Genomic DNA, 26,659 nt, shown 5'->3' with positions numbered 1-26,659 from the left:
CTTGCTCCTCTTGACATAGCTGGTTACCCCACTCAGGACTCAGAGCTGGCCCTCCCTCTCCTCCTCCCAAATGGGACCAAGTATTTTCTGCCTAGTCCTGCCACCTTCCCTAGGAACAGCCGCAGATGGTGGGAAAGGCCTCTTTCCTTCCTAGAACTGGGAGGGTTTTGGTTTTGGGGTTCCCCCTCCACAGCAAGTAGCAGAGATGTTCCAGGAGGCCCTGGAAAGGGGCCCACTTTCTTGCCCTGGGGGACATACTTGGAACCCCAGTGCCTCCGTGCTCAGAGCTCTGGGAAATCAAGGTGCCAAGCAAGAGGTTGGCCCGAGCATCCTTAGGGGCGCCCTGCCCTGGGAGCCTGGGGTTAGAAGGTGCTTCCGCAACTCCACCCGGCCTCCTCCGCTGGGAAGCCTCGGCTGGGGAGAGAAGGGACGGATTTCCTGGGCTGGTCTCTTTGGGAAGGGCAGCTGGCCCAGGAGGGGACTCAGCCCAGGGTGGGGAGGCGGAGAGGGCACGGGGCTAACCCCAGCGGGCGGGGTCGGAGGGGTGTGGCTGGAAACGGGGGTGCGAATGGAAATGGGATGCACAGGGTTGGGGGGGTGCAGTTAAGATGGGACCTGGATGTGGGGGGTGCATGCTAAGTGCGGGACTGGCATGTAGCTGCTGTGCCTGGAGGGGAGGTCCGGACCGTAGAAAGGATGGAGCTGAGCCGTGGGTGGTTGCGAGGAGACCCCGGGGAGGCAGGAACGGGAACTGAGCAAAATGGACCTGGGTGTGGGTGTGGCTGGGACCGGACGGGACCGGAACAAGTGGCGCAAGGAGTGGGGCGCACGGAGCGGGGCTGGGCCCGAGGGGTGAGGTGCGGGTCTGGGGGCAGGGGTTCCGGCTGGGCCCGACGGTGCGGCCCAGGCGAGGAACTCTATAGGTGAGGGTGGGGGGCGGGGTGAGTGAGGTCCAGGAGGTGGAGTGGCAGCTTCCCTCGGGGCGCGGGTGGGGGGCGTGAGGCGCCCCGGGGCAGGCCGGGAAGGGGGGGGCGGGCCTCCCCCTGGGCGGGCCAGGGCGGCGCTAGGACCGAGCAGCGGAGGGAGCGAGCCGGGCGGAGCCTGCGCCCCCCGCCCCCCGCCGGCCGGCTCCCCTCCCCCGGCCGCTGGCTCGCTCGCTCGCTCGCAGCGCTGCAGAGGCTCTGAGGCGGCGGCAGCGGCGGCGGCGGCGGCTCCCTCCTCCCCTCCCTCCCTCCGTCCGTCCGTGCGTCCGTCCGTCCGTCCGTTCGTTCGGCCCCGCTCCGGCCCGCAGCATGGCCGGCGTCAGCTTCAGCGGCCACCGCCTGGAGCTGCTGGCGGCGTACGAGGAGGTGATCCGGGAGGAGAGCGCGGCCGACTGGTGAGCCCCCCGCCCCCCGGCCCTTTGTCCCCGCGCCGCCGCTGCGCCTTTGTCTCCCGCCGCTGGCGGGGAGGGGACCCCGAAATGCGGCGGCGGCCCGGCGGCCGGGGAGGGGCTGCCTTTGTGCGCGCCGCCGGTGGAGGGGCCGCCGGGCGGGGCGCGGGGCGCGGCGGGGAGCCGCCAGGAGCCCCCCCCACCCCCCGCTCGCGCCGCCGCCTCGAGGACAGGTGTGCGCCGCCGGCCAAGGGCACCTTCGACACCTCGGGCGGGGCCGGGGCGGGGACCGAGCTAGCTGGGCGGCCGGCCGCAGTACAAAGGAAAGGCGGCGGGGGAGGCGCGGAGCCGCGGGGCCCGGGGCGCCCCGCCCACCGGGGCCCGGCGGAGTGGGGTGTGATGGAAAGACGTTCGTGGCCACATGGTCACCGCCGAGTGACTGCTGGTCCCCGCCGGGGTCGCGGGACTGGGAGATGCCTGTTCGGGTGCCCGCCTGCGGCGCCCCGGGGGAAGAAGCCCTGGGGCGCCTATCCCACCAGGGGGCCTGTGGATCCACTGAACCTGGAACCCACGAACCTCGAGGCGGGTGGTTCTCGGCTCCCTGGTGGGGGAGGAGACGGACCGCCCCCCACCCCATATCCACCCTTCCCAGCTGTTGTCTCCCCCTGCGCTGAGGCTGGACTCCCCAGAGGGAGAGGGTTCCCCCACTGCTTTGGAATCCTCCCCTCTACTCCTGGGACAGGTGCCCACTCTCTTTCTCCTTCCTCTAGGCCTCTTCCCCCTCTGGCAGGAGGGAAACTGAGGCAGGGTTGGGGGCAGACCTTTGGGCCAGCCTCACCCTCCCGCTGGAAGGCCATTCCGGGAGGGCCCCTGACTGGGGGCGCTGGAGGCAGGGACACGCTGGCCGGGCATCCAGGCCACGGTACTGCAGCACTGGCGGGCAGCCAGGCCCGGAGGATGGAGACAGCTCTCCTGTCCTGCGGGTCAGTCACAGCTGGGCCAGCACAGGCCCAACCCTGCCTCAGGGGCTTTGACATCATGGGAGGAGTTCAGGGTTCAGAATAGGGGAGGGCTTGACCTGCTGGCTCAGCTGCTTTGGGCCCTGTGGGGCCCCAACAGAATGCCCCCCTCCCGGTCTCGGGGTGCTGTCTACACATGGGGTGCATCTTCCCTCTCAACTCAGTGCAAGTCTGCGTGAGCCCCGCTGGCAGGGCCTAGACGACCCCCCCCTCCCCCCCCCCCACGCATCCATGTGGCCAGAACGAGTTATTCATCCCGGACTTGCGTCACCCCCATCTGGGTTGTTGTGTGTGGGACACACACAGATGCACACAGGCACCCTCGCACACACACAGGCACACTCTCCAGGGCCTGGGTGGCCTTCTGTGAGGGGCACATCCTGCAGGCGTTGGGGGCGTGGGTGCCACCTGTGCCCAGCACGGAGCCACGGGGCCAGGGTGGATGTCTCAAGCTCAGGGGAAGACCCCATTCTCAGGCCTGAAGAGAAGGAAGAGGAACCTGACTAGGGTAAAAGAGGTTTGGGACTGCCCTCCTATACCCTGTCCCCCAGAGTAGGGGAGGGGGGCTGTCAGGAACTGTGCATGCCTAGGTGGCTAATTCTCTGAAGTGCCCCTGACCCCTCAATTTGGTCCTGAAAGCAGGGCACCCAGTTGGGGTGGATTGTGGCAAAAGCTGGTGTCTCCCTGACAGTGAGTGACATGATTCACTCTGAATGCACACCAGTCCCAACTCCTGGCTTCGGGAAGGTTGGGAAGACTGGCCTTCGACTGGCTCTGACACCCCAAGGGGTGACTATCTTGACCCAGGTGGTTTAGGGCCACCTGTCCTCAGGTGCCTGGATCTCCCTGGGGCTGCCCCGGCCCCTCCCCACATCCCTACCTCACTGGCCCGTATGGTTTCTCAGCTTATGTCACTAAGCACAGACACTTGCTGGGCTAGACCAGGCGGCAGTGCCATGTGGTGATTGGCTGACTCAGACTTCCTGTCCCAGCCAGGTTTGTGGTCTCTCCAGGAGCTGGAGCTGGAGAGAATGCAGATTCCAGACTGCTTGTCATCCCCCCCCCTCCCCAGCATCCTAACTCCTTGAAGTTTCACGCCTGTCTTCAGGGGTGCCCAGGAAGCACTGGCCTGCTGAAACTTGGGGTGTTCACAGCTCCCTCTTGCATTCCTGTGCTGTGTGCTCAGTGCTGGGAGCAGGCTTGGGGGTCCTGGGGGATTCCTGGCAGGGCTGGGACTGAGGAGAGCAGACTTGGCCCACCCTTGCAGAAGTGTGTTGAGGGCAGGGAGGGTCCTGCATGGCCCAGGTGTGCCTGCTTGAAAGCCTTGGGAAAAGGGCAGCAGAGGTGGGCAAGTATGGGTGGAGGGTGGAAGGGGCCAGCCAGGTGTCCTGGGAAGAGTCCCCTGGGGCGGTGTGACATCTTGGGGGTGGGTGAACCAGGATCACTGCCTTCTGCTTCAGTTGCCGGTCTGTGGAGTGGAAAGGGGACCGCTTGGCTTCTCTGAGGGCCCTTTGTTCCCGGGGTGGGTCAGGGCTTCGGACAGGTGGTGGGACAGCTGTATGGGAGGCAGCTGCCAGGGCTGCCCCCCCCCCCCCACAACAGTTGGAGTGGAAACTGGAGGCCCCACAGCCCACCTGTGTCCCTCTGGGAGGCAAGGATCCTGAGAAGGGCCATTTGGCTCTGCTGACCTCATGGGGCTGGGCCAGGCCCTCCTCCCCCCTCCTCTCCCTAGCTTCCTTCTTCCCTCACTTCCTTGTCTTCTCCCTCACCCCTTCCCTTTTCTCCTTCCCTCCCCCTTCACTTCCTTTTTCACTATCCTCCTTTCTCTGGGCCTCTGTCTTCTGCCTCTCTCCCTCATCTACCCTTCATCTCCCTCTGCTGCTGCCTGGGTCATGGGCAAGAGGCTAAGAGCTCCCCCCTTCCCCAGCATGCCCATATATCCCCCTGGGGAACTGGCTCTGCCTTTCCTTCTGTGAAATGGATGCTGTACTTCTGCCCCTGGAAGAGAAAGCTAGACAGAAAGAGCAAGGAGGAGGAGAAGGAAGGCGGCTAGGTCAGCGCTCTGGCAAGCTGAGCCGGGTGAGGCAGTCCCAGGAGGCCAGGGTGGAGACGGCCCAGGGGCTGGGAGACCAGGGCAGCGTGGCCACCGAAAGTCCAGAGTCACCAGGGTGACCTCATCCCCATTTCAGAGAGGCGGAGATTGAGGCCGAGGGTGGGTCCCCAGGGTCCTTTGTGTTCAGGAGAAAACCACTGGGGTGGGCCAGTCCTGTGCCAATTGCAGGGTTGCCATGGTTACCGGGGGATGCCCAGAGCTGAGCAAGCGCCAGGTTTTCTCTCCTCCCCCCTTTTGCTGGGGGAGGGGCAGCGCATGGCACCAGGTAGCTTCCTGGTGGCAGCCAATGGGGGACAAGGAGCGTGGTAACCAGGGAACGGTAACCAAGGAACCGTCGCCTTGGAATCTCCATCACTGCTGGCTGGCTGGGTTGCAGGCTGCCAGGGCCAGAGCTTGGAAGACGCTGACATACAGCTTTCACCCCTTTGCTGCTCCCCCTCCTTGCCTGACCCAGACCTCCCTCCATCCACTCCACATCCCCCTCCAGCTGGGCTCCAGCCAGAAATGGTGCCTAGCCCTGTTGTCATGGCTCCCTCGCCACCCCCCAGCCCCCCAGTACCAGTCAGGACCCCCTTCCTGTTCCGCCCCTTTTGTTTCCCTCCTCCTCCCCAGAGCCATCCCCACCCAAACTTGGCAGCCTGGACCTGACAGTGTGCCGAGCTGCCCCTCCCTCTCCCCAGGGCCCTGTACACATACGAGGATGGCTCAGATGACCTCAAGCTTGCAGCGTCAGGAGGTAAGAATTCCAGCCATTCCTTTTCGCCTTCCTCTCCACCCCCTCCTCTGATTGTTTTCTTCCCCACCCTGGCTGCTGGCCACCTCCCGCCAGCCACGCAGCAGACCCACACTTGTCTGGCGGCTGTCCTTCCTGAGGTCATCTCCACAGTTCAGGGATGGGGAGGGAGGGAGCCTTCCTTCCTGCTTGATGGAAGAAGACAGAAGCTCAGAGAGAGTGGCTTGCCCAAAGTCACACAGCTATAGAGAAACCTTGTGGCACGGATGGTCTAGAGCACCCCCACTCTTATCTGGAGCCTATATATATATATATATATATATATATATATATATAAACTCATAGATATATATATATATATTAACTTCTCTGGGCAGTGAGGCATAAAGGTGCATGAAAAGCTGACACCTTCCTTTCTCAGTCTATCAAATAGAGCTCTGGGGCATTCAGAGGCAGAGCTGCTTGCCACGGCTCTCAGCCTAACCCAGAACTCCGCTACCTCCAAGTTTCAGGGGGTGAGACTCCTGGGGGTGCCTGCCCAAGTGGAGAGTTTCCTTCAGGTTCCAAAGTTCCTGTGAGTAAAAGGTTCAGGAGGTGGGGAATTCTGACACCCTCTTGATTCCCCCCAGACGGGGGCTTGCAGGAACTCTCAGGCCACTTTGAGAACCAGAAGGTGATGTATGGCTTCTGCAGCGTCAAGGACTCCCAGGCAGCTCTGCCCAAATACGTGCTCATCAACTGGGTATGCGGCCTGGCTGGGGAGGGAGAAAAAGTCGGGGGAACAGCAGAGGCCTCTCAGCTCCCATCCTGAAGTCTGGGATCTCACCTGCAGCCCTCTCTTGTCCTTTCCCGACCCCCTCTTCACTGGGTACTTTGCAGGTTGGGGAAGATGTGCCTGATGCCCGCAAATGCGCCTGTGCCAGTCATGTGGCCAAAGTGGCCGAGTTCTTCCAGGTTTGCTGGGGACCGGGCTCCTGGGTCCAGGAGGGACTCAATGCTGGTGGGGTTGGGGTAGAGTGGGCGGGGCCAACCTCTAGTGGGTGGGGCCAGACCACTTGGGGGCAGGCCCAGGACTCTCAGGGGGCGGGTCCAAGATGATGGTGGGTGGGGCCTGGACACTTGGGAGCAGGGACAAGGGCTCTTGTGAGTCAGTTTTCAGGGCGAGTTCTGCCTGGGTGGGTGTTTGAATGGTGACCAGGTCGTCTCGCTGCAGGGCGTCGACGTGATCGTGAATGCCAGCAGCGTGGAGGATATTGACGCGGGCGCCATCGGGCAGCGCCTCTCCAACGGGCTGGCGCGGCTCTCCAGCCCGGTGCTGCACCGGCTGCGGCTGCGCGAGGATGAGAACGCGGAGCCGGTGGTCAGTGTGTTCCGGCCGCCTGGGGGGCACCCCAAGCCCCGGGCCTGCTGGGCACTCATCCCAGGCCCTTGGACTCTGCAGGGTACCACCTATCAGAAGACGGATGCGGCTGTGGAGATGAAGCGCATTAACCGCGAGCAGTTCTGGGAGCAGGCCAAGGTGTGAACCCTGAGCCCTTGGCCTTGTAGGGTAGACCTGGGCTTCTCTCCCAAAGGCCCTGCTATCACCACCTGTTGTCCCATTCCATGTGCCCCCCACCAGACCACCCAGCAGATCCCCACTTGTAGAGCCAGCCTTTCCCAGCCCTAGGTGGGAGATGGGCTGGCAGGGTGGCGGAGACCCTTCAACCTCAGGGCCTACACTGCCTGGGCTCTGGGGCTTGCAGAAGGAGGAGGAGCTGCGGAAGGAAGAGGAGCGGAAGAAGGCGCTGGACGAGAGGCTGAGGTTCGAACAGGAGCGCATGGAGCAGGAGCGGCAGGAGCAGGAGGAGCGGGAGCGGCGCTACCGGGAGCGGGAGCAGCAGATCGAGGAGCATAGGTGGGCCTCGCCCTGCCCTGCCCTGCCCTGCCCTGCCCTGCCCTGCCCTGCCCGCGGGGGCGCCCCCTCCCTGAAGGGGTGGCTGCTGGCTTATCATTGCAGGAGGAAACAGCAGACTCTAGAAGCAGAGGAGGCCAAGAGGCGGCTGAAGGAGCAGTCTATCTTTGTAAGCCTTGCATGCCTCCCCACCTCCCACTCCCTGTGGCTGGGGACAGTGCTGGGCGTCCTGGGGCCTGAATGTGGGGTGTCTGGAGAGCTGGAGTCCTGGCAGTTGAGAGAAACAGGATTTATTTATTATTACTATTATTAAAATACTCTTATTTATTATTGGATAGAAACAGAGAGAAATTGAGAGGGGAGGGGGTGATAGAGAAAGATACAGAAAGAGACATCTGTAGCCCTGCTTCACCACTCATAAAGCTTTCCCCCTGCAGGTGGGAACCAGGGGCTCGAACCTGGGTCCTTGTGCATGTGCATGTAATGTGTGCACTTAACCGGATATGCCACTGCCTGGCCCCAGTCTTTGTTTTATTTCTTTTTTTTTTTTTTTTTTTAATATATTTATTTATTCCATTTTGTTACCCTTGTCGTTTTATTGTTGTAATTATTTTTTTTAATATTTATTTTCCCTTCTGTTGCCCTTGTTGTTTAACATTGTTGTGGTTATTGATGTCATCGTTGTTGGATAGGACAGAGAGAAATGGAGAGAGGAGGGGAAGACAGAGAGTGGGGAAGAAAGACAGACACCTGCAGACCTGCTTCACCGCCTGTGAAGCGACTCCTCTGCAGGTGGGGAGCCGGGGGCTCGAACCGGGATCTTTACGCTGGTCCTTGCGTTTTGCGCCAGGTGCGCTTAACCCGCTGCGCTACCGCCCGACTCCCCTTTGTTTTATTTCTTTCCCCTTTGTTGCCCTGGTTGTTTTATCGTTGTTGTGGTTATTATTATTGTTGTTGTTATTGACGTCATTGTTGTTGGATAGAACAGAGAAATCGAGAGAGGAGGGAAAGACAGAGAGGGGGAGAGAAAGACACCTGCAGACCAGCTTCACTGCTCATGAAGGGACCCCCCTGCAGGTGGGGACCAGCCTTTATTTAATTAATTAATTTATTTTAATCTTTTTAAAATGTTTATTTATTTTCCCTTTTGTTGCCCTTGTTTTTTATTGCTGTGGTTATTATTGTTGTTGTTATTGATGTCATAGTTCTCTAAATAGGACAGAGAGAAATGGAGAGAGGAGAGGAAGACAGAGAGGGGGAGGGAAAGATAGACACCTGCAGACCTGCTTCACCGCCTGTGAAGCGACTCCCCTGCAGGTGGGGAGCCGGGGGCTTCAACCAGTATCTTTACGTCAGCCCTTGTGCTTTGCACCACATGCGCTTAACCTGCTGCGCTACTGCCCGACTCCCCCAGCCTTTATTTTATTTTTTTGGTGCTGGAGCATAAACCCAGGGCCTTGCATCTGCCCAGTACTACCACTGAGTTGCCTCCTGGTCAGTTTTTTTCACCTCTTTTATCTTAGAGAGAGGAGTGATACCACAGCACCCCTCCACCATCTATGGTACTATCCCTGGTGCTGGGCATCCCTTGTGGTAATGCCTGAACTCTACTGGGTGAGCATTCTCCCAGCCTGAGAAATTTATATTCTATGGAGTGAAAGAGACATTCTCTCCCTTCCTTCCTTCCTTCCTTTCTTCTTCTCCTCCCCCTCCCCCTCCTCCCCTCCCCCTCCTCCCCTCCCCCTCCTCCCCTCCCCCTCCTCCCCTCCCCCTCCTCCCTCCCCCTCCTCCCCTCCCCTCCTCCCCCTCCCCTCCCCCTCCTCCTTCTCCTTTTTTTAAAAATTTTATTTATTCCCTTTTGTTGCCCTTGTTGTTTTATTGTTGTAGTTATTATTGTTGTTGTTGGATAGGACAGAGAGAAATGGAGAGAGGAGGGGAAGACAGAGAGGAGGAGAGAAAGATAAACACCTGCAGACCTGCTTCACTGCCTGTGAAGCAACTCCCCTGCAGGTGGGGAGCCGGGGTTCGAACCGGGATCCTTATGCTGGTCCTTGTGCTTTGCGCCACCTGCGCTTAGCCCGCTGCACTACAGCCCGACTCCCTCTTTTTTTAAAAAAAAATGAATTATACCTACAGCTGCACTTCACCACTTATGAAGCTTTCCTCCTGCAGGTGGGGACTGACCAGGCTTGATTTGGGGCCTTGCACATTGTAACATGTATACTCAACCAGGTGTGCCACTGCACAGTCCCCTTGAAAGAGTCATTATCTCTTGCTTTAGACCCTTATAGGCTAGATTCCCTCAACTAGACTCAGTGCTCTTAGGGGGCTTGAGGCCTTGTCCCCCAGCTGGGGTGGGGGGGCTGAAGAGAGCCATGTGCTGAAGGTGTGTGTGTTCAGAGTAGCCCCTTATTCCAGGGCTGCCATCTGAACCGTCAAGTATTGGGATGGTTCATGAGGCCTCTGAGTGAGTGGCCCCTTTGGAAAATCTCAGTGGGGTCCCATCTACATGCTTTGAGTGGGGTCTCGTTACTCGGAAATAGCGAAGCCTTCAGGAAGCCTTCAGCTCCTCAGACCAGGAGGGGAGATGGGCAAGACTCTTCTAGGCCAGTGACAGCAGGTGTGGGGGCTGGAACAGCAGAGAGGTCCAGGGCCACACCCAGAGGAGACAGAGCAAGGAAGCAGATGCTGCTTTGAGTTCTGCCCTAGGTCCCTCCAGTCACGTCTGCCCCTGTGGGGTGTGGGGTGGGGGTGGGGACAGGATGCTCAGCTGGGAAGCTCCTTCTTGGCCTTGTACTCGGTACACCCTGGCCATCTGGCCCGTGCAGCTGTTAGAAGATGGCAAGGTCTTCTTAAAGTTAATTGAGGAATCAATTTGTTTTTACTACTGACTTTTTGTAATATTTATTTATGAGAAAAAAGAATTAGAGCATCACTCTGGCACATGCAATGCCGGGGATTGAACTCGAGATCACATGCTTGAGAGTCCAACACTCAAATGCCCTGCTTCCCAGGAAGCTATTGTTTACTTGCATTTAATATTTATTTATTAAGAGTGATAGTATCAGAGGACAGAGAGAGATCAGAGCACTGCTCAGTCCTGGCAGATGGTGGTACCAGGGATTGAACTTGGGGCCTCTAAGGCTATAGGCACACAAGCTGACATTCTAGTACGTTGCACTATCTCTTATTTACTCTGAGTTTTTTTTTTAAGTTTTTTTAGGGAGTCGGGCTGTAGCACAGCAGGTTTAAGCGCAGGTGGCGCAAAGCACAAGGACCAGCATGAGGATCCTGGTTCGAGCCCTGACTCCCCACCTGCAGGGGAGTCGCTTCACAAGCGGTGAAGCAGGTCTGCAGGTGTCTCTCTTTCTCTCCCCCTCTCTGTCTTCCCCACCTCTCTCCATTTCTCTCTGTCCTATCCAACAATTACGACAACAACAATAACTACAACAGTAAAACAACAAGGGCAACAAAAGGGAATAAATAAATAAAATAAATATTCAAAAAAAGAAAGTTTTTAAAAAATATTTTATTTATTTATGAGAAAGGAGGAGAAAGAACCAGACATCACTCTGGCACATGTGCTGCTGGGGATCAAACTCAAGGCCTCATGCCTGAGAGTCCAAAGCTTTACCACTGCGCCACCTCCTGGACCACTTTTATAAATTTTTTTTATAAATTTTTATTGTTGTAGTTATTATTGTTGTCGTCTTTGCTGGATAGGACAGAGAGAAATGGAGAGAGGAGGGGAAGATAGAGAGGGGGAGAGAAAGATAGACACCTGCAGACCTGCTTCACCACCTGTGAAGCGACTCCCCTGCAGGTGGGGAGCTGGGGCTCGAACCAGGATCCTTACACCAGTCCTTGCACTTTGCACCACCTGTGTTTAACCCGCTGCACTACCGCCTGACTCCCATTTATTCTGAGTTTTATTTATTTATTGCCTCCAGGGTTATTGCTGGGGCTCGGTGTGCTATGAATCCACTGCTGCCTTGTGGCCTTTTTTTTCTTTTTCTTTTTGGTAATTGGATAGAACAAAGAGAAATTGAGACGGATGGGGGAGATAGGGGAGAGAGATGTAAATTGACATCTGCAGACCTGTTTCACCACTTGTGAAGCTTCCCCTCTGCAGGTGGGGAACTGGAACTTGAACCTGGATCTTTGTAGGTCTTTGCACTTAACCAACCAAATGTGCCACCAACCAACCCCCAGCTTTTTTTTTTTTTTTAAATATTTAGTTGATTCTGAAAGAGAGACAGAGGCACCAGAGCATCACTGGTATAGGTGGTGAAGTTTATTTGTATTAGAGAGACTCTACAGCATGACTCAGATCTGACATATGCAGTATATGCAGTGCTAAGGATCAAACCCTGAACCACCTCGTTCTTAACCATTATGCTATCTCCCCAGCCCTAACCTACCTCCCTCCCTACTTCTCTCTCTCTTTTATTGCTATTATTTTTAAAATTTATTTTCTGTTAGTGATTTAATAATGATTGACAAGATTGTGGGATAAGAAGGGTACAGTTCCACCACCAGTTCTGTATCCCATCCCCTCCATTGGAGCATTGGAAGTTTCCCTATCTTTTTTTTTTTTTTTTTGCCTTTAAGGTTATCGTTGGGGCTCAGTGCTTGCACCATGAATCCACTGCTCCTGTGACCATTTTTCTTCTTCTTCGATTTTTTTGGATAGGACAGAGAGAAATTGAGTGTGGGAACATAGGGAGAGAGAAAGACACCTACAAACTTGCTTCACTGCTTGTAAAGTGATTCCCTCCACCCCTGCAAGTGGGGAGCTGGGGGCTCAAACCAGGATCCTTTTTCTGGTCCTTGCACTTTGTACTATGTGGGTTTAACCTGGTGTGCTACTGTCCGGCCCCCAGGCTCCCTATTCTTTATCCCTTTGTAAGTATGGACCAACAATCTATGGGGTGCAGAAGGTGGAAGGTTTGGTCTTTTCTGGACATGGATGTTGACAGGTCAGTCCATACCCCCAGCCTGTTCTTATCTTTCCCTAGTGGGTTCTGGCTCTGGAGAGGTGGGGTTCTAGGATACATTGGTAAAGTCCTCTGCCCAGAGAAATCAGGTTGGCATCATGGTAGCATCTAGAACTTGATACCCTTAATATTTATTTATTTCCCCTTAAACTTTTTAAAGATTTTTTTCTTTCTCAAGATTTTATTTATTTATTAATGAGAAAGATAGGAGAGAGAGAGAGAGAGAGAAGGAACCAGACATCACTCTGGTACATGTGCCACCGGGGATTGAACTCAGGACTCATGCTTGAGAGTCTAGTGCCTTAGCTACTGTGCCACCTCCTGGACCACAAGATTTTTTTTTCTTATATTTATTTATTTTCCCTTCTGTTGCCCTTGTTGTTTTTCATTATTGTTGTAGTCATTATTGATGTCATTGTTGTTAGGACAGAGAGAAATGGAGAGAGGAGGGGAAAACATGGGGGGAGAAAGATAGATACCTGTAGACCTACTTTACCGCCTGTGAAGCGACCCTCCAGCAGGTGGGGAGCCGGGGGCTTGAACTGGGATTGTTACTACGGGCCTTGTGCTTTGCGCCATGTGTGCTTAACCCACTGTGCTACCGCCCGACTCCCTTATTTTCCCTTTTGTGACCCCTTTTTTATTGTTGTTGTAGTTGTTGTTATTGATGTCGTCGTTGTTGGATAAGTCAGAGAGAAATGGAGAGAGGAGGGGAAGACCGAGAAGGGAAGAGAAAGATAGGCATCTGGAGACCTGCTTCACCACTTGTGAATTAACTCCCCTGCAGGTGGGGAGCCAGGGCCTTGAACCAGGATCCTTACACTGGTCCTTGCGCTTGCATCACCTGCTCTTAATCCACTGCGCTACCGCCTGACTTCCGCTCTTTTATTTCTTTTTTTTTTTAAGTTTTTAAAAAATATTTATTTATGTATTTATTCCCTTTTGTTGCCCTTGTTGTTTTTATTGTTATAGTTATTATTGATGTCGTCGTTGTTGGATAGGACAGAGAGAAATGGAGAGAGGAGGGGAAGACAGAGAGGGCGAGAGAGAGATAGACACCTGCAGACCTGCTTCACCGCCTGTGAAGCGACTCCCCTGCAGGTGGGGAGCCGGGGGCTCGAACCGGGATCCTTAAGCCGGTCCTTGCGTTTGGTGCCACATGTGCTTAGTCTTCTGAGCTACCGCCCGACTCCCCTCTTTTATTTCTTAAACATATTTTTACTTTATTTCAGTGGGTGGTGGTAAGGTGCAGGGGAGACACCAGAGCACTGTTCAGCTCTGGCTATGCTAGGGATTGAATCTGGGACCTGAGAGCCTCAGGTAACAGTCTTTTATAGAACCTTTATTCTGTTACCCCCACCCTGCTAACTTTAAGTGTATGTTTTAGCAGCCCTAAAAGTGGCACAGTGGATAAAACACTGGATTTTAAAGCACGCAGTTCCAAGCTTAATACCCAGTACTTCAAGTTCCATGGCTATGCTCTGATGTTCTGTCTCTTCTCTCTTTCTCATTAAGAAGTAGAAAATCGTGGTCTGGAAGATGACACAGTGGATAAAACATTAGACTCTCAAGCTAGAGGTCCCAAGTTCTGTCCTAGGCAGCACGTGTACCAGAGTGATGTCTGGTTCTTTCTCTCCTCCTATCTTTCTCATTAATAAATAAATAAATTTTTAAGAAAAAGTAGAAAATACATTGAGTTGTTGGATAAATCATGACTTTTTTATACAAAAATGTGTCATGACTTTTCCAACCACCCAATAAGTCATATATATATATATATATATATTTTTTTTTTTTTTTAAATTACCTTTATTTATTGGATAGCGACAGCCAGAAATTGAGAGGGAATGGGGAAGATATGGAGAGAGACAGAGAGATACCTGCAGTGCTGCTTCACCATTCACAAAGCTTTCCCCCTGCAGGTGGGGACTGGGGGCTTGAACCTGGGTCCTTGCGCATTGTAACATGCGCTCAATCAGGTGTGCCACCCAGCCCCCCCTTTTTAATGTATATTTTTGTGACATGAAATACACTGTTTTTGATAGATAGCATAATGGTTATACAAAGAGACTTTCATGCCTGAGACTCCAAAGTCCTAGGTTCAATCTCCATCTCCGTACCACCATAAGCCAGAGCTGAGCAGTGCTCTGGTAAAATAAATAAAGTAAAAATAAAAAAAGTGGAAAAATTTCATGACTGGTGAAGCGGGGCTATAGGTGTCTCTATGTCTCTTTCTTTCCCTCTCTATCTTCTCTCCTCAGTTTCTGTCAAATAAATTAAATAAAAAAATAACACTTTTTTTTTTTTTTTTGCAGAGCATTGATCACTGATCAGCTCTTGCTTATGTTGGTGCAGGGATCTGAACCTGGGACTTCAGATCTTCAGGCTTTAGAGTCTCTTTGCAGAACCATTATGCTATCCACCATATCTTTCTCTTTTTTTTATAATTCATTTTTTAATATTTATTTTCCCTTTTGTTGCCCTTGTTGTTTTTCATTACCCTTGTTGTTGTAGTTATTATTGTTGATGTCCTCGTTATTGGATAGTACAGAGAGAAATGGAGAGAGGAAGGGAAGACAGAGAGGGGGAGAGAGAGAGAGACACCTGCAGACCTGCTTCACCACTTGTGAAGTGACTCCCCTGCAGGTGGGGAGCCAGGGGCTCGAACTGGGATCCTTATGCCGGTCCTTGCGCTTTGCACCACGAAGCTTAACCCGCTGCGCTACCTCTCTCTTTTAATCTTCATGTACTGAAACTCTACATGTCATAGTCTGATTCCTCGTCCCCCCTTCCCCTCTGCTGGCAAACCTTTCTACTTCCAGTGTGTGTGAAGCTGTGTACTCTTAAGTACCTCATGAGCATGAAGCTCTACGATAGTTTCCCACTTAGAGGCTTATTTCACTTATCGTATCTTCAAATTTCATGTGTCAGAATGCCCTTCTTCCTTTCTGCCTTAAGGGTATTCACACATGCACAGTACCACTGCCCAAAGGATTTCTTTTTTTTGGATAGGCAGTAAGAGACAAAGTGGGCAACACAGGAGGTGGTACAATGGATAGTTTTAGCCTCTCAAGTATGAGGTCCCAAGTTTGATTCCTGGCATTTCATGGGCCAGAGTGCTGTCTGGTTCTTTCTCTATCTCACTCACTCTTATTAACAATAAATAAATAATAATAAATCAATATTTATTACCACTATCTTTTTTTTGCCTCCAGAGTTATTGCTGGGGTTTGGTGCCTGCACTACAAATCCACTGCTTCTGGTGGCCATTTTTTCCATTTTTGTTGCCCCTGTTATTGTTGTGGTTATTGCTGTTGGTTAAGGCAGAGAGAAATCAATAGAGGAGGGGAAGACAAGAAAGATAGACACCTGCAGACATGCTTATGCCAGTCCTTGCACCCTGCATGCACCATATGCACTTAACCCGCCGTGCTACCAGCTGGCCCATCTATTACTATCATTTTAATATACTATTCTTCTTATTTTTAAAAAGATTTTATTTATTTATGAGAAAGATAGGAAGAGAGAGAGAGAGAACCAGACATCACTCTGGCACATGTGCAGCCAGGGATTGAACTCGGGACCTCATGCTTGAGAGTCCAAAGCTTTATCACTGCGCCACCTTCGGACCACAACTACTATTCTTATTTTTAACCAGAGCACTGCTCAGCTCTGGCTTATGGTGGTGCTGGGCATTGAACCTGGGATCTCAGAAAGTCTTGTAGAACAATTACACTATCTCCCCAGCCCTCTTTTTTTCTAAAAAGAAACCTAGTGAAATTGCACTTGGCAGGGGCAGAGTACCCACAGATGCTGGTGGGTGCACCTTCCTGGAGGGCCAGGGACTCAGGGAGAGCAAGGTCACAGGAGGATTTGTGGCTTCGTTCTGGAAGACACACGTTGTGGCTAGTGACAACCATTCTCCTAATGCACCAGGACAGGAAAATTTTCACTTTGAGGCAATCGTTCAAAAAACAAATGGGCCCTCCTGGGAGCTGGCATAGCTGTTTACACAGTGGACTCTCATGTCTGAAGCTCCAAGGTCCGAGGTTTAATCCTCAACACCACCATAAACCAGAGCTGATATGGCATGGTTCCTTCAGCATCTATCTTTATTTATTTATTTATTTATTTATTATTGTATAGAGACAGAAATCAAGAGGGAAGGGGGGATAGAGAGGAGAGAGACAGAGAGACACCTACAGCCCTGTTTCACCACTCGTGAAGCTTTCCCCCTGCAGGTAGGGACTGGGGTTTGAACCCGGGTCCTTACTCACTGTAATGTGAGTGCTCAACCAGGTACACCACCACCTGGTCCCTCCTTCAGCTTCTTCTCTACAGCTTCTTTGTCTTCTCTGCTTCATCTTCCTGCCCTATTTGCTACACAAGCCTGGAGGTGCTAATTACTGACCTGTTGGTACAAACTCAGTTGAGCAAGCGTGTCCCAGCTGGCCACTTGCACACAGAACTGAGTTCTCATCCCCTCTCCTCACTTACAGGGAGGGGGTGGGATAGGTGATCCTAGAAGCAGGAAATTAAGTCACCGAGTCATCTACACTTTGTGACCGGAACCCCTTTTGGGGACTTCAGGTAGTCAATGACCAGAATGGGCCTGATTCCTCTTCTGCCTGGACACCTGAGCCAGACCTGAAGGGGGTTGGGGGTGGGGGACGGGGCATGGAGCGGTAGGGAGGGGCTGGCTTCCAGGCCCAGATGCAGGGACAATTATGGTGGCTACATGGAGCTGAGGACTTGATGTCTGCATGACTGTGTGGGCTAGTCAGGGCAGGAGGGGCCTTGGAGAGGTGACAGGAGCTTGAGCAGACTGGGTGGAACTGTGAGCCTAGCAAGAAGCAACACACATTGGACCCCCCTTCAGATCTCATGAGTAGGGGAAGCCAACAGAGTGCTGGGGGCTGGCGAGCAGGTGGGCACAGCCTTCACTTTGGGCAGCTACTGCACGGCTCTGGCATTGGCTGCTTTGGAGACTGCATGGCAGTGTTAGAGATTCTGACAGTTCAAGGAAACCAGGGGTCCCAATCTCAGACTGAAAGTGAGGGGTAATGTGTTTGGAAAATGTCACAGAAGCCACCTGGAGGCCATATTCAGCCAACTCTTGCTCAGGCTCATGGGAGCCCCCGAGGGACATTTATGTATTTTGTAAAAATTTATTTATTTAAATTAGTTTATTTATGGGGGCTGGGTGGTAGTGCAGTGGGTTAAACACACATGGTGCAAAGCGCAAGGACCGGTGTAAAAATCCCAGTTTGAGCCCCCAGCTCCCCCACCTGCAGGGGGTTGCTTCACAAGCTGTGAAGCAGGTCTGCAGGTGTCTATCTTTCCTCCTGTCTTCCCCTCCTCTCTCCATTTCTCTCTTTCCTGTCCAATAACAACAGCCACGCAAGGGCAACAAAAATGGGTTTAGCCTCCAGGAGCAGTGGATTCATAGTTCTGGCACTGAGCCCCAGTGATAACCAAGGAGGCAAAAAAATTAAAAATTAGTTATGCTAGAGACAGGATTTTAGAGGAAAGGGATATATATGTATTTATATAGGGGGGTAGATAATAGTTCTTCTTCTTCTAGCGTTTGCCCTTCTTCCGTAGCCAGTCAACAGCGTCAGGTTGAGCCTGATGTAAAGATTTGAGAATAGTTATGCAAAGAAATGTTCATGCCTGAGGCTCCAAAGTCGCAGGTTCAACCCCTCATACCACCATAAGCCAGAGCTGAGCAGTGCTCTAATAGAAAAAAAAAAAAAGGAAAATAAAAGTTAAAGCAATCACACTATTACTGATTATAGTCACCATTTTAAACGCCTAGGATTAAGTTAGTCTGACTACTAGGAGTTTGTACCTTTTGACCCCCTTCAACCATTTTGTCTGTTCAACCTCCCCTCACCTCTGGCCACCACCTATCTGTTTCTGAGTTTATTATCCGTATTCATTTATTTTATTAATTTATTATTGAATAGAGATAGAAATTGAGAGGGGAGGGGGTTGTAGACAGACAGACAACTTTCCGATTTATGTTATCAGAATGCCTGGAAGCTATGAGAACGTGTCCAAATAGCAAAAGTTCCTGTTTATGACTCGTTAATACTCTCTGTACATACTACTTTATTTATCCTTTTGCCAGAATTCAGCTGTGGTTTATGTGTGAGGGATTGTACCTGGGACTTGTAAATGTCAGGCATGGGAGTCAGGCGGTACGCACAGCGGGTTAAGCGCACATGGCACAAAGCACAAAGACCGGCATAAAAATTCTGGTTTGAGCCCCCAGCTCCCCACCTGCAGGGGAGTCGCTTCACAAGCAGTGAAGCAGGTCTGCAGGTGTCTCTCTGTCTTCCCCTCCTCTCTCCATTTCTCTCTGTCCTATCCAACAACGACAACATCAATAGCAACAATAATAATAGCTATAACAATAAAACAAGGGCAACAAAAGGGAATAAATACTGAATGTCAGGCATGACAATCTTTGTGTAACCACTATGTTATCTTCCCCTGCCCACATACTGCATTTTTTTTTTACATACTACATTTTTAAGAAAAGCTTATTTAGGGAGTCGGGCTGTAGCGCAGCGGGTTAAGCGCAGGTGGCGCAAAGCACAAGGACCGGCAGAAGGATCCCGGTTCAAACCCCGGCTCCCCACCTGCAGGGGAGTCGCTTCACAGGCGGTGAAGCAGGTCTGCAGGTGTCTATCTTTCTCTCCTCCTCTCTGTCTTCCCCTCCTCTCTCCATTTCTCTCTGTCCTATCCAACAACGACAACAACAATAATAACTACAACAATAAAACAACAAGGGCAACAAAAGGGAATAAATAAATATTAAAAAAAAAAAAAAAAGAAAGGCTTATTTAGGACTGGGTGCCTGCAAGATGACTCTGCCTCTCCTGACATTTTTTTTTTTTTTTTAATATTGGCAAGTTGAGAGGGAGGGAAAAGAGAAAAAAAGGCACTTCAGGAGTCGGGCGGTAGCGCAGCGGGTTAAGCGCAAGTGGCGCAAAGCGCAAGGACCGGCGTAAGGATCCCGGTTGGAGCCCCCAGCTCCCCACCTGCAGGGGAATCGCTTCACAGGCAGTGAAGCAGGTCTGCAGGTTGTCTTATCTTTCTCTTCCCTTCTCTGTCTTCCCCTCCTCTCTCCATTTCTCCTTGTCCTATCCAACAACGACGGTATCAATAACTATAATAACAAAAAAAATAAGAGCAACAAAAAAAGGAATAAATAAATTTTTTAGTTTATTTTTTATTTAAGAAAGGATAAATTAACAAAACCATAGGGTAGGAGGGGTACAACTCCACACAATTCCCACCGCCCAATCTCCATATCCCATCCCCTCCCCTGATAGCTTTCCCATTCTCTATCCCTTTGGGAGCATGGACCCAGGGTCTTTGTGGGTTGCAGAAGGTGGAAGGTCTGGCTTCTGTAATTGCTTCCCCGCTGAACATGGATGTTGACTGGTTGGTCCATACTCCCAATCTGCCTCTTTCTTTCCCTAGTAGGGTGAGTCTCTGGGGAAGCGGAGCTCCAGGACACATTGGTGGGGTCTTCAGTCCAGGGAAGCCTGGCCGGCATGCTGATGGCATCTGGAACCTGGTGGCTGAAAAGAGAGTTAACATACAAAGCCAAACAAATTGTTGAGCATAAATAAATATTTTTTATAAACAAAGGCACCTTAGCACTGCCTCGCCCCTCATAAAGCTTAAAGATTCTCCACCTACCAGCCTCTTGATTTATTAATGGGGAGCAAGGACCAGAGTATCACTCTGGCACATGCCGTGCTGGGGATCAAACTTGACTTCCATGTTTGAGGGTCCCACACTATACACAGCATCACCTCCCAGGCCACTGCGTATCCTGTGATCTTTCACTCTTCACTCATGAATGGATACTCAGGCTATTTCCAGGTCATTACTTTTGCAAATAAATGCCACAGTGGACATGGGAATGTATACATGATTTTGAATTAGTGATTTTCTTTCCTTCTGAAAAATACCCAATTGAGGAAACTTTTTGCATCACATGGCATTTTTATTAACTTTTTTAATTGTATAAATATGTTGCTAGATCACTGCTCAGTTCAGGCTTATGATGGAGGTTGGGGGAAAAAATGAACTTGGGGCTTTGGAGCCTTTGGCATGAAAGTCTTTTTGTAACCATCATGCTATCTTGCCCACCCCCTCCCATTTTTCTTTTTCTTTTTTTTTGCCTCCAGGGTTATTGCTGGGGTGCTCAGTGCCTGCACCATGAATCCACTGCTCCTGGAGGCCATTTTTTCCCCTTTTTGTTGCCCTTGTGTTTATTATTGTTTTCATTGATGTCTTTCGTTGCTGGACAGGACAGTGAGAAATCGAGAGGAGGGGAAAGACAACTGCAGACCTGCTTCATAGCTTGTAAAGTGACCCCCTTGCAGGTGGAGAGCTGGGGACCCTAACCGGATCCCTACGCCGGTCCCTGCGCTCTGCGCCATGTCTGCTCAACCCGCTGCGCTACCGCCCGACCTCCTTTTTTTCATTTTTTAAAATATTTTGGTTGCCCTTGTTGTTTTTTATTATTATAGTTATTATTGTTGTTATTGATGTCATTGTTAGATAGAACAGAGAGAAATGGAGAGAGCAGGGGAAGACAGAGGGGGGAGAGAAAGAGAGACACCTGCAGACCTGCTTCACCGTTTGTGAAGCGACTCCCCTTCAGGCGGGGAGCTGGGGACTCCAACCTTATGCCTGGGATCCTTATGCCGGTCCTTGCGCTTCGTGCCTTGCGCTTCGTGCCACGTGCGCTTAACTCACTGCGCTACCGCCTGACTCCCACTTTTTTTTTTTCTTGAGACAGGAGGCAGAGAGAGTGAAAGACCACGGTAGTGAAGTTTCCTTCATTGTGGTGGGAGCCAGGTTCCAACCTGGGTTCTACACATGGCAAAGCAGCACTCTCCAAGTGAGCTATTTCAGCAGCTCCAGACCCCATGCTTAAGTTGAGGGGGAGTGGGCCAAAAGAGGGGTCACCTGGCAGTACATGTGCCCTACTATCTGTAAGGACCCAGGATCGGGAGCTCCTGTCCGCTAAGTAGGAGCACCGTACAAAGGAGGCTTCATGAGCAGTGGTATGTCTCGTCTTTCTCCCTGTCTCTTAGCCTCTATCTAAAAAGAGTCCACTGAGAGTAGTCATGGAGCCCCAGTGATAAAACTGACTGCCAATATAAATAAATAAATTTAAAAAATGAGGAGGGGAAGCCTTGATACTATTTTCCATAATGGTTATATCCATGACCCATGCATTTTCTACCCTCTGTATTCCTGCCAACACCTGTTCTCTCTCTTTTTCTCTCTCTCTCTTGACCTTTCCTGAGTGATCATGAACCTGCTTATTGCTGCAAAGAATGCCTACTCAGAGCCTCTGCCCGGAAGCCAGTTTCTACCTTTTTCCTTCTATTAAGTTGCACGAGTTCTCTGTATGTTTTGGATTCTGACCCCTTGTCACATAGAGGATTTGCGACTTCCCTCCTGTTTAGTAGGTAGCCTCGTCATTGTGTGGATGGCTCTCTTTGCTGTGTTCAGGCTTTTTAGCTTGGCCTGGTCCCACTTGTTGAGTGTGGCTTTTTTTTTCTAATTTTTTATATTTATTTATTTTCCCTTTTTTGTTGCCCTTGTTGTAGTTATTGTTTTTGTTATTGATGCTGTCGTTGTTAGATAGGACAGAGAGAAATGGAGAGAGGAGGGGAAGACAGAGGGGGAGAGAAAGACAGACACCTGCAGACCTGCTTCACCGCCTGTGAAGCGACTCCCCTGCAGGTGGGGAGCTGGGGGCTCGAACCGGGATTCGTACACCGGTCCTTGTGCTTTGGGCCACGTGCTTAACTCGCTATGCTACTGCCCGACCCCCGAGTGTGGCTTTCACCCCCACCCCTCCCCCACTTTAAGCTAGGGAGAGTAGTCTGGTCTGAGTTTTGGAAAGGGCTTTTCAGTATCTGCAGAGAAACAAATTAAGGCAGAGGAGAGGGATGGAGCCTTCGCTGACATCAGTCATAACCCAGGCAGCAGGAGCCTGGGGATGCAGGGACAGGATCTGGGGGCTTTGGGGCTGGTGGGGGTATAGGAGGCCAGGAGCTCAGGTGAGGGGAGGGGCACCCAGGACACATTCCTTCTCTTCGCAGGGTGACCAGAGGGATGAAGAGGAAGAGACCCAGATGAAGAAGTCCGAGTCAGAGGTGGAGGTGAGACCTAGGGTGGAGCAGGGCCAGTGTCCCCCACTGGAGGAATCTGCTGGGGTGCAGCCTAGCCTTGACCCTGTCCTCACACCCCCAGGAGGCAGCGGCCATCATTGCCCAGAGGCCGGACAACCCCCGGGAGTTCTTCAAGCAGCAGGAGCGAGTGGCCTCAGCCTCAGCGGGCAGCTGCGACGTGCCCTCACCCTTCAACCACCGACCAGGTAGTCCCTGTGCCCCACACCCGCCCCCCACTCCTCAGGTGTTGGCCCCAGCCTCTTGGGGACTCTTGGTTTGAAGGGCAGTCTTAGCCCCAGGATCCCTTGGAGAAGGCAAGACCTGTCATCGAATGTGCTTCCACCTGTTGCCTCCAGGGGGCAGCACCAGGACGGGGTTGTGAGGAGCCTGGCTGGGCATATTCCTGAGTGGCACTGGGGCCATCTGGGCCATTCTGACCAGGGCTTAGGCGCCCCCTGGCTGATGGGCTTGAACTAAGTCTTGGCTGACTGGGGGTGCATGTGGGCTGCGCTCTTGCCCCGTCGTGGTGTGGCCTGGAGTTTGTACCCGGGGTACCCTGCTTCTGCCAACCCCTTCCCCAATGTCCTTCTGCTTCCTGTCTGCTGGTGTGAGTGTGTATGTCTCTGCTGCTGCTTGGCCAGGTCTGGGGTGGGCAGCGACTCCCGAGTGTGCCTAGGGCTCCCGGCTGTATGTCACTGTATGTGGTTGTGTGTGTCGCTCGAGGCTGTGGCCCGGCTTGGCTGAGTGTGCACTCTGGGGCTGGGGAGGCCTTGGGCGGTGTGACTGACCCTCTCTTGTCCTCTGTCTCTCTCTCTCTCTCTCTGTCTGTCTCTCTTGGCAGGTCGTCCGTACTGCCCTTTCATAAAGGCATCGGACAGTGGGCCTTCCTCCTCCTCCTCTTCCTCCTCCTCCCCTCCACGGACTCCCTTTCCCTATATCACCTGTCACCGCACCCCAAACCTCTCTTCCTCCCTCCCATGTAGGTAGCAGCCCCAGGCATCGGCAGTGGGGGGGGGGTAAGGAGGGCCCCGCTTCCCAGCAGCCCCCCCCCACCCTCACTCCCCCAGCCTGACCGATGAACTCTGGTGTTTGTCCCCAGAGCGGGTACTGCCAGCCTCTCTCCCCTTTTACCTCTGGGGCACTGGCCCCTGGGGGCCCAGCTGACAGTCTGGAGCGGTGGGCCTGGTCCCTGGGTGCCTGGGGAGCTCCCAGCCCCCGGTCAGACTCCAAGAGAGGAGGTGCTGGCCAGGCCCTCAGGTGGACCATCCTGGTCCCAGCCGGCAGCTGGCCCTCACTGAGCAGCCTTGGGCTTTGTTCCGTAGGCAGCCACCTGGACAGCCATCGGAGGATGGCACCTACGCCCATCCCTGCCCGGAGCCCTACTGACTCCAGCACAGCCTCCACCCCCATCTCAGAGCAGGTGGAGCGGGCTCTGGATGAGGTCACATCCTCGCAGCCTCCACCACTGCCACCGCCACACCCTTCAACTCAAGGTGAGTTGGAGCCCTTGTGTGCCGGGCAGGGACTATGATTATAGCTTGGGGGCAGGGGGAAGGAGGATCCTGGTCCTCCAGATCCCAGTGCTGTAGAAATGACTGCGGCCCAGGAGGAGCCCAGCATCAATATAACCTGCCTCATTTTCCTGGAGTGTGTGTGTGTGAGAGAGAGAGAGAGAGAGAGAGAGAGAGAGAGGGAGAGAGCGCACATGTGTGGTGTGGTGCCAGGGATGGAACTGAGCACTTTTGGCTTTTGAATCCTGTGCTTTGCCACCGGGCCACCTCTTAGGCTTTTCTTCTCATGCCACACTGGGAAATGAACTCAGGACCCTGTGCGTGTGTGACAATGCTAGATGATCTCCCAGGCTGTGTTTTCATAAATCTAGAGAGTGAGATAGGGAGAGGGGAGACACCACAGCACCCTTCTGCCATCTATGGAGTTCCCCCTTTGCCATCAGTGGTACTCCCATGTGCTGCCCTAGGCTTTTGCTTGTACTGATAACCTTGGATATGGCAGAGGGCACTTTGCCTGGCAAGCTGTGTCCCTCTGCACAGGAGGTTTAGTGGGGACTCTTGTTTGGGGGCGTTGCTGGCACCTCGATGGGTGGACAGGCATGTCCTTCCCAAGGGAGAGCTGACCGTCTATACCCCATTTGTGCAGTGACAGAGCCCCAGGAGCCCAGCCCCAGCTTGGATATTGAAGAGACCAGCCAGGAGGCCAAAGCAGCAGCCCCTCAGGCCTGGGCCGGCCCCATGGAGGAGCCTCCTCAGGCCCCTGAGCTTCCCCAGGTACCGGGCAGCCCCATGGAGGACTCGATGCTCACAGCCCCACCTGAGCAGGCTGCCCCGGCTGCCCCGGCTGCCCCGCTGGAGCTCACCCTGGCTGACACCATGGAAAGCGACACTGCCACTGCTGACACCGCTGTTGCCAACGCCCCCGCCCCTACCAGCCTCATTGACCTATGGCCTGGCAATGGGGAAGGGGGCTCTGCACTCCAAGCTGAGCCAAGGGCCCCCACACCATCCTTGGGTGCTGAGGTCCCTCTGGCAGAGGTGCCCCTGCTGGATGAGGTGGCTTCAGAGCCACTGCTGCCAGCAGGTGAGGGCTGTGCCAACCTCCTCAATTTCGATGAGCTGCCTGAGCCCCCAGCCACTTTCTGTGACCCAGAGGAAGAAGCAGAAGGGGTGCCCCTGGCTGCCCCCCAGGCCCCAGCTTTGTCCTCCACCCTGGAGGACATGGATCAAGAGCCACACCTGCTGACCAATGGCGAGACCACCCAGAAGGAGGGGACCCAGGTGGGCAGGGGTAGCCAAGTGGGAGAGGTGGGAGCCCACTGGAGGTAGGGAGTGGATCAGACCTTCCTGGTGCTTGCCAGCAGTGACCCCATCTCCACCATGGGCCACGTTATTGGGCGGGGGAGACTCCATTCCATCTCCCCTTTGCAGCCAGCTCCCCTTTGCAGCCAGCTCGGCTTTTGTTCCCAAGGCAGGCATCTGTTTCCCTGGCAACCACTGATGGAATCACCAGTTGCTAGGGCAACGGGTTCCAGGCCTGGTAGGTCAGCCCTAGTGTTGCTGGGTGGGGCCCGCTGACCAGTGCTGTTTTCCTACAGGCAAGCGAGGGGTACTTCAGCCAATCACAGGAGGAGGAGTTTGCCCAATCAGAAGAGCCGTGTGCAAAGGCCCCGCCCCCGGTGTTCTACAACAAACCTCCAGGTAGAGGGGCGCGGCTCCAGGGTGGGCAGGCTGCCCTCTGCGAACACGGGCACGCGCACACGCGCACGCCCGCACCCGCCCAGCCCTGGCTCCTTAACTTCCGTACAGAGATCGACATCACCTGCTGGGATGCAGACCCGGTGCCCGAGGAGGAGGAGGGCTTCGAGGGAGGCGACTAGCGGCGGCGCCCGTGGCTAGGCTGCCCCTCGCCTCTGGCCAGATGGCTCTCAGCGCCTGTGCTCGCCCGCAGCAGCCCAACCTGGCACCCACTCCGGATTCTGACCTGGCCGGGGACTCGGCCGCTTCCCCACCCACAGGGCCCGACTTTTACAGCTTCTCTTTCTCTCTCTTTTTTTAAAGTTGATAGGAGACTTGTACAGTTGACTGGTTTTCCTCCCGTTGGTAGTTGAGACGCTGTTGCAGGTCCCACCCCTCCCCGCCCGGTCCAGATTGTAGCTCTTAGTCCTCCCTGCGCCCTCAGCTGGCTGGGGTGGAAGCCTCACCTGCTTGGGGCCCGGCGTGGGGGGAGCTCTGGTGGGAACATGTGCCCCCGCCCATTTTCCTAGTTTTATGTTTCTTGGAAAAATATCACTTTGTATTCTCTGTCCAGGGCTTCAGATATTTTGCACGAATTTTAAAACATGGCAATAAATGGCTCGTGGGCTCTGGCTCCCTGGGACCCCACCCCCCACCCCGCCCTTCTCTCAACCCCTCTGCCCGCCTGGCCTGGCCGAAAGAATTAGCAGGCCCAACCCAGCTGGGGCCTCTCAGTTTCCCAGCCCTTTCCTGCCCCCTCCTGCTGGGCAGGTCCCATGCTGGAGGCCCTAGGCGTCATTCAGGGGGGCTTTGGGTGGGGCCCAGGGCTGGGGTAGGGGGCCCACGCCAACTCCTTATTTGCTCGGGTTCCTTTTTCACGTTCAGTAACTGTTTTTGGAAAGCACAAACTTCTGTAACAGGTCGTGCTTATGTCTGTTAATAAAGAAATCCAGATCCCTTTGGGCCTGCTGCTCGGGCCTCCAGGGGCTGATCTGGGGTGGGCCGCCTGCCCCAACCCCCTCCCAGTCCCCATCTTCTCTCACCTCCAAGGCTGGTTGGGGGGGTGCCC

At 53.5% G+C, this 26,659-nt stretch overlaps 1 protein-coding gene across 1 annotated transcript; it reads left to right on the top strand.

Annotated features, from left to right (window-relative positions):
• Positions 1 to 986: 986 nt before the first annotated feature.
• On the top strand, positions 987 to 26,550 carry DBN1 (drebrin 1). Its single transcript, XM_060197242.1, has 14 exons — positions 987 to 1,378; positions 5,185 to 5,240; positions 5,867 to 5,979; positions 6,117 to 6,191; positions 6,451 to 6,597; positions 6,679 to 6,756; positions 6,983 to 7,134; positions 7,237 to 7,300; positions 22,274 to 22,333; positions 22,425 to 22,548; positions 23,665 to 23,835; positions 24,500 to 25,134; positions 25,452 to 25,554; positions 25,663 to 26,550. Exons 1-14 carry the CDS (start codon positions 1,293 to 1,295, stop codon positions 25,731 to 25,733), a joined length of 1,935 nt encoding a protein of 644 aa, XP_060053225.1. The 5' UTR covers positions 987 to 1,292; the 3' UTR covers positions 25,734 to 26,550.
• The last annotated feature ends 109 nt before the right edge of the window (positions 26,551 to 26,659 follow it).

Source organism: Erinaceus europaeus, chromosome 9 (assembly GCF_950295315.1).
Source record: "Erinaceus europaeus chromosome 9, mEriEur2.1, whole genome shotgun sequence".
In the NCBI taxonomy this organism is placed as follows: Eukaryota; Metazoa; Chordata; class Mammalia; order Eulipotyphla; family Erinaceidae; genus Erinaceus; species Erinaceus europaeus.
Note: the sequence above shows the minus strand (reverse complement) of the source record. Positions and strands in the feature narration are given on the sequence as shown.

Bases quoted from the DNA above. Each gene is read 5' to 3' on its own strand.
- DBN1 (XM_060197242.1), top strand. From the start codon at position 1,293: ATGGCCGGCGTCAGCTTCAGCGGCCACCGCCTGGAGCTGCTGGCGGCG. The intron at 1,379-5,184 runs GTGAGCCCCCCG...CCCTCTCCCCAG, and splicing joins GAGGAGAGCGCGGCCGACTG to GGCCCTGTACACATACGAGG. The intron at 5,241-5,866 runs GTAAGAATTCCA...GATTCCCCCCAG, and splicing joins CAAGCTTGCAGCGTCAGGAG to ACGGGGGCTTGCAGGAACTC.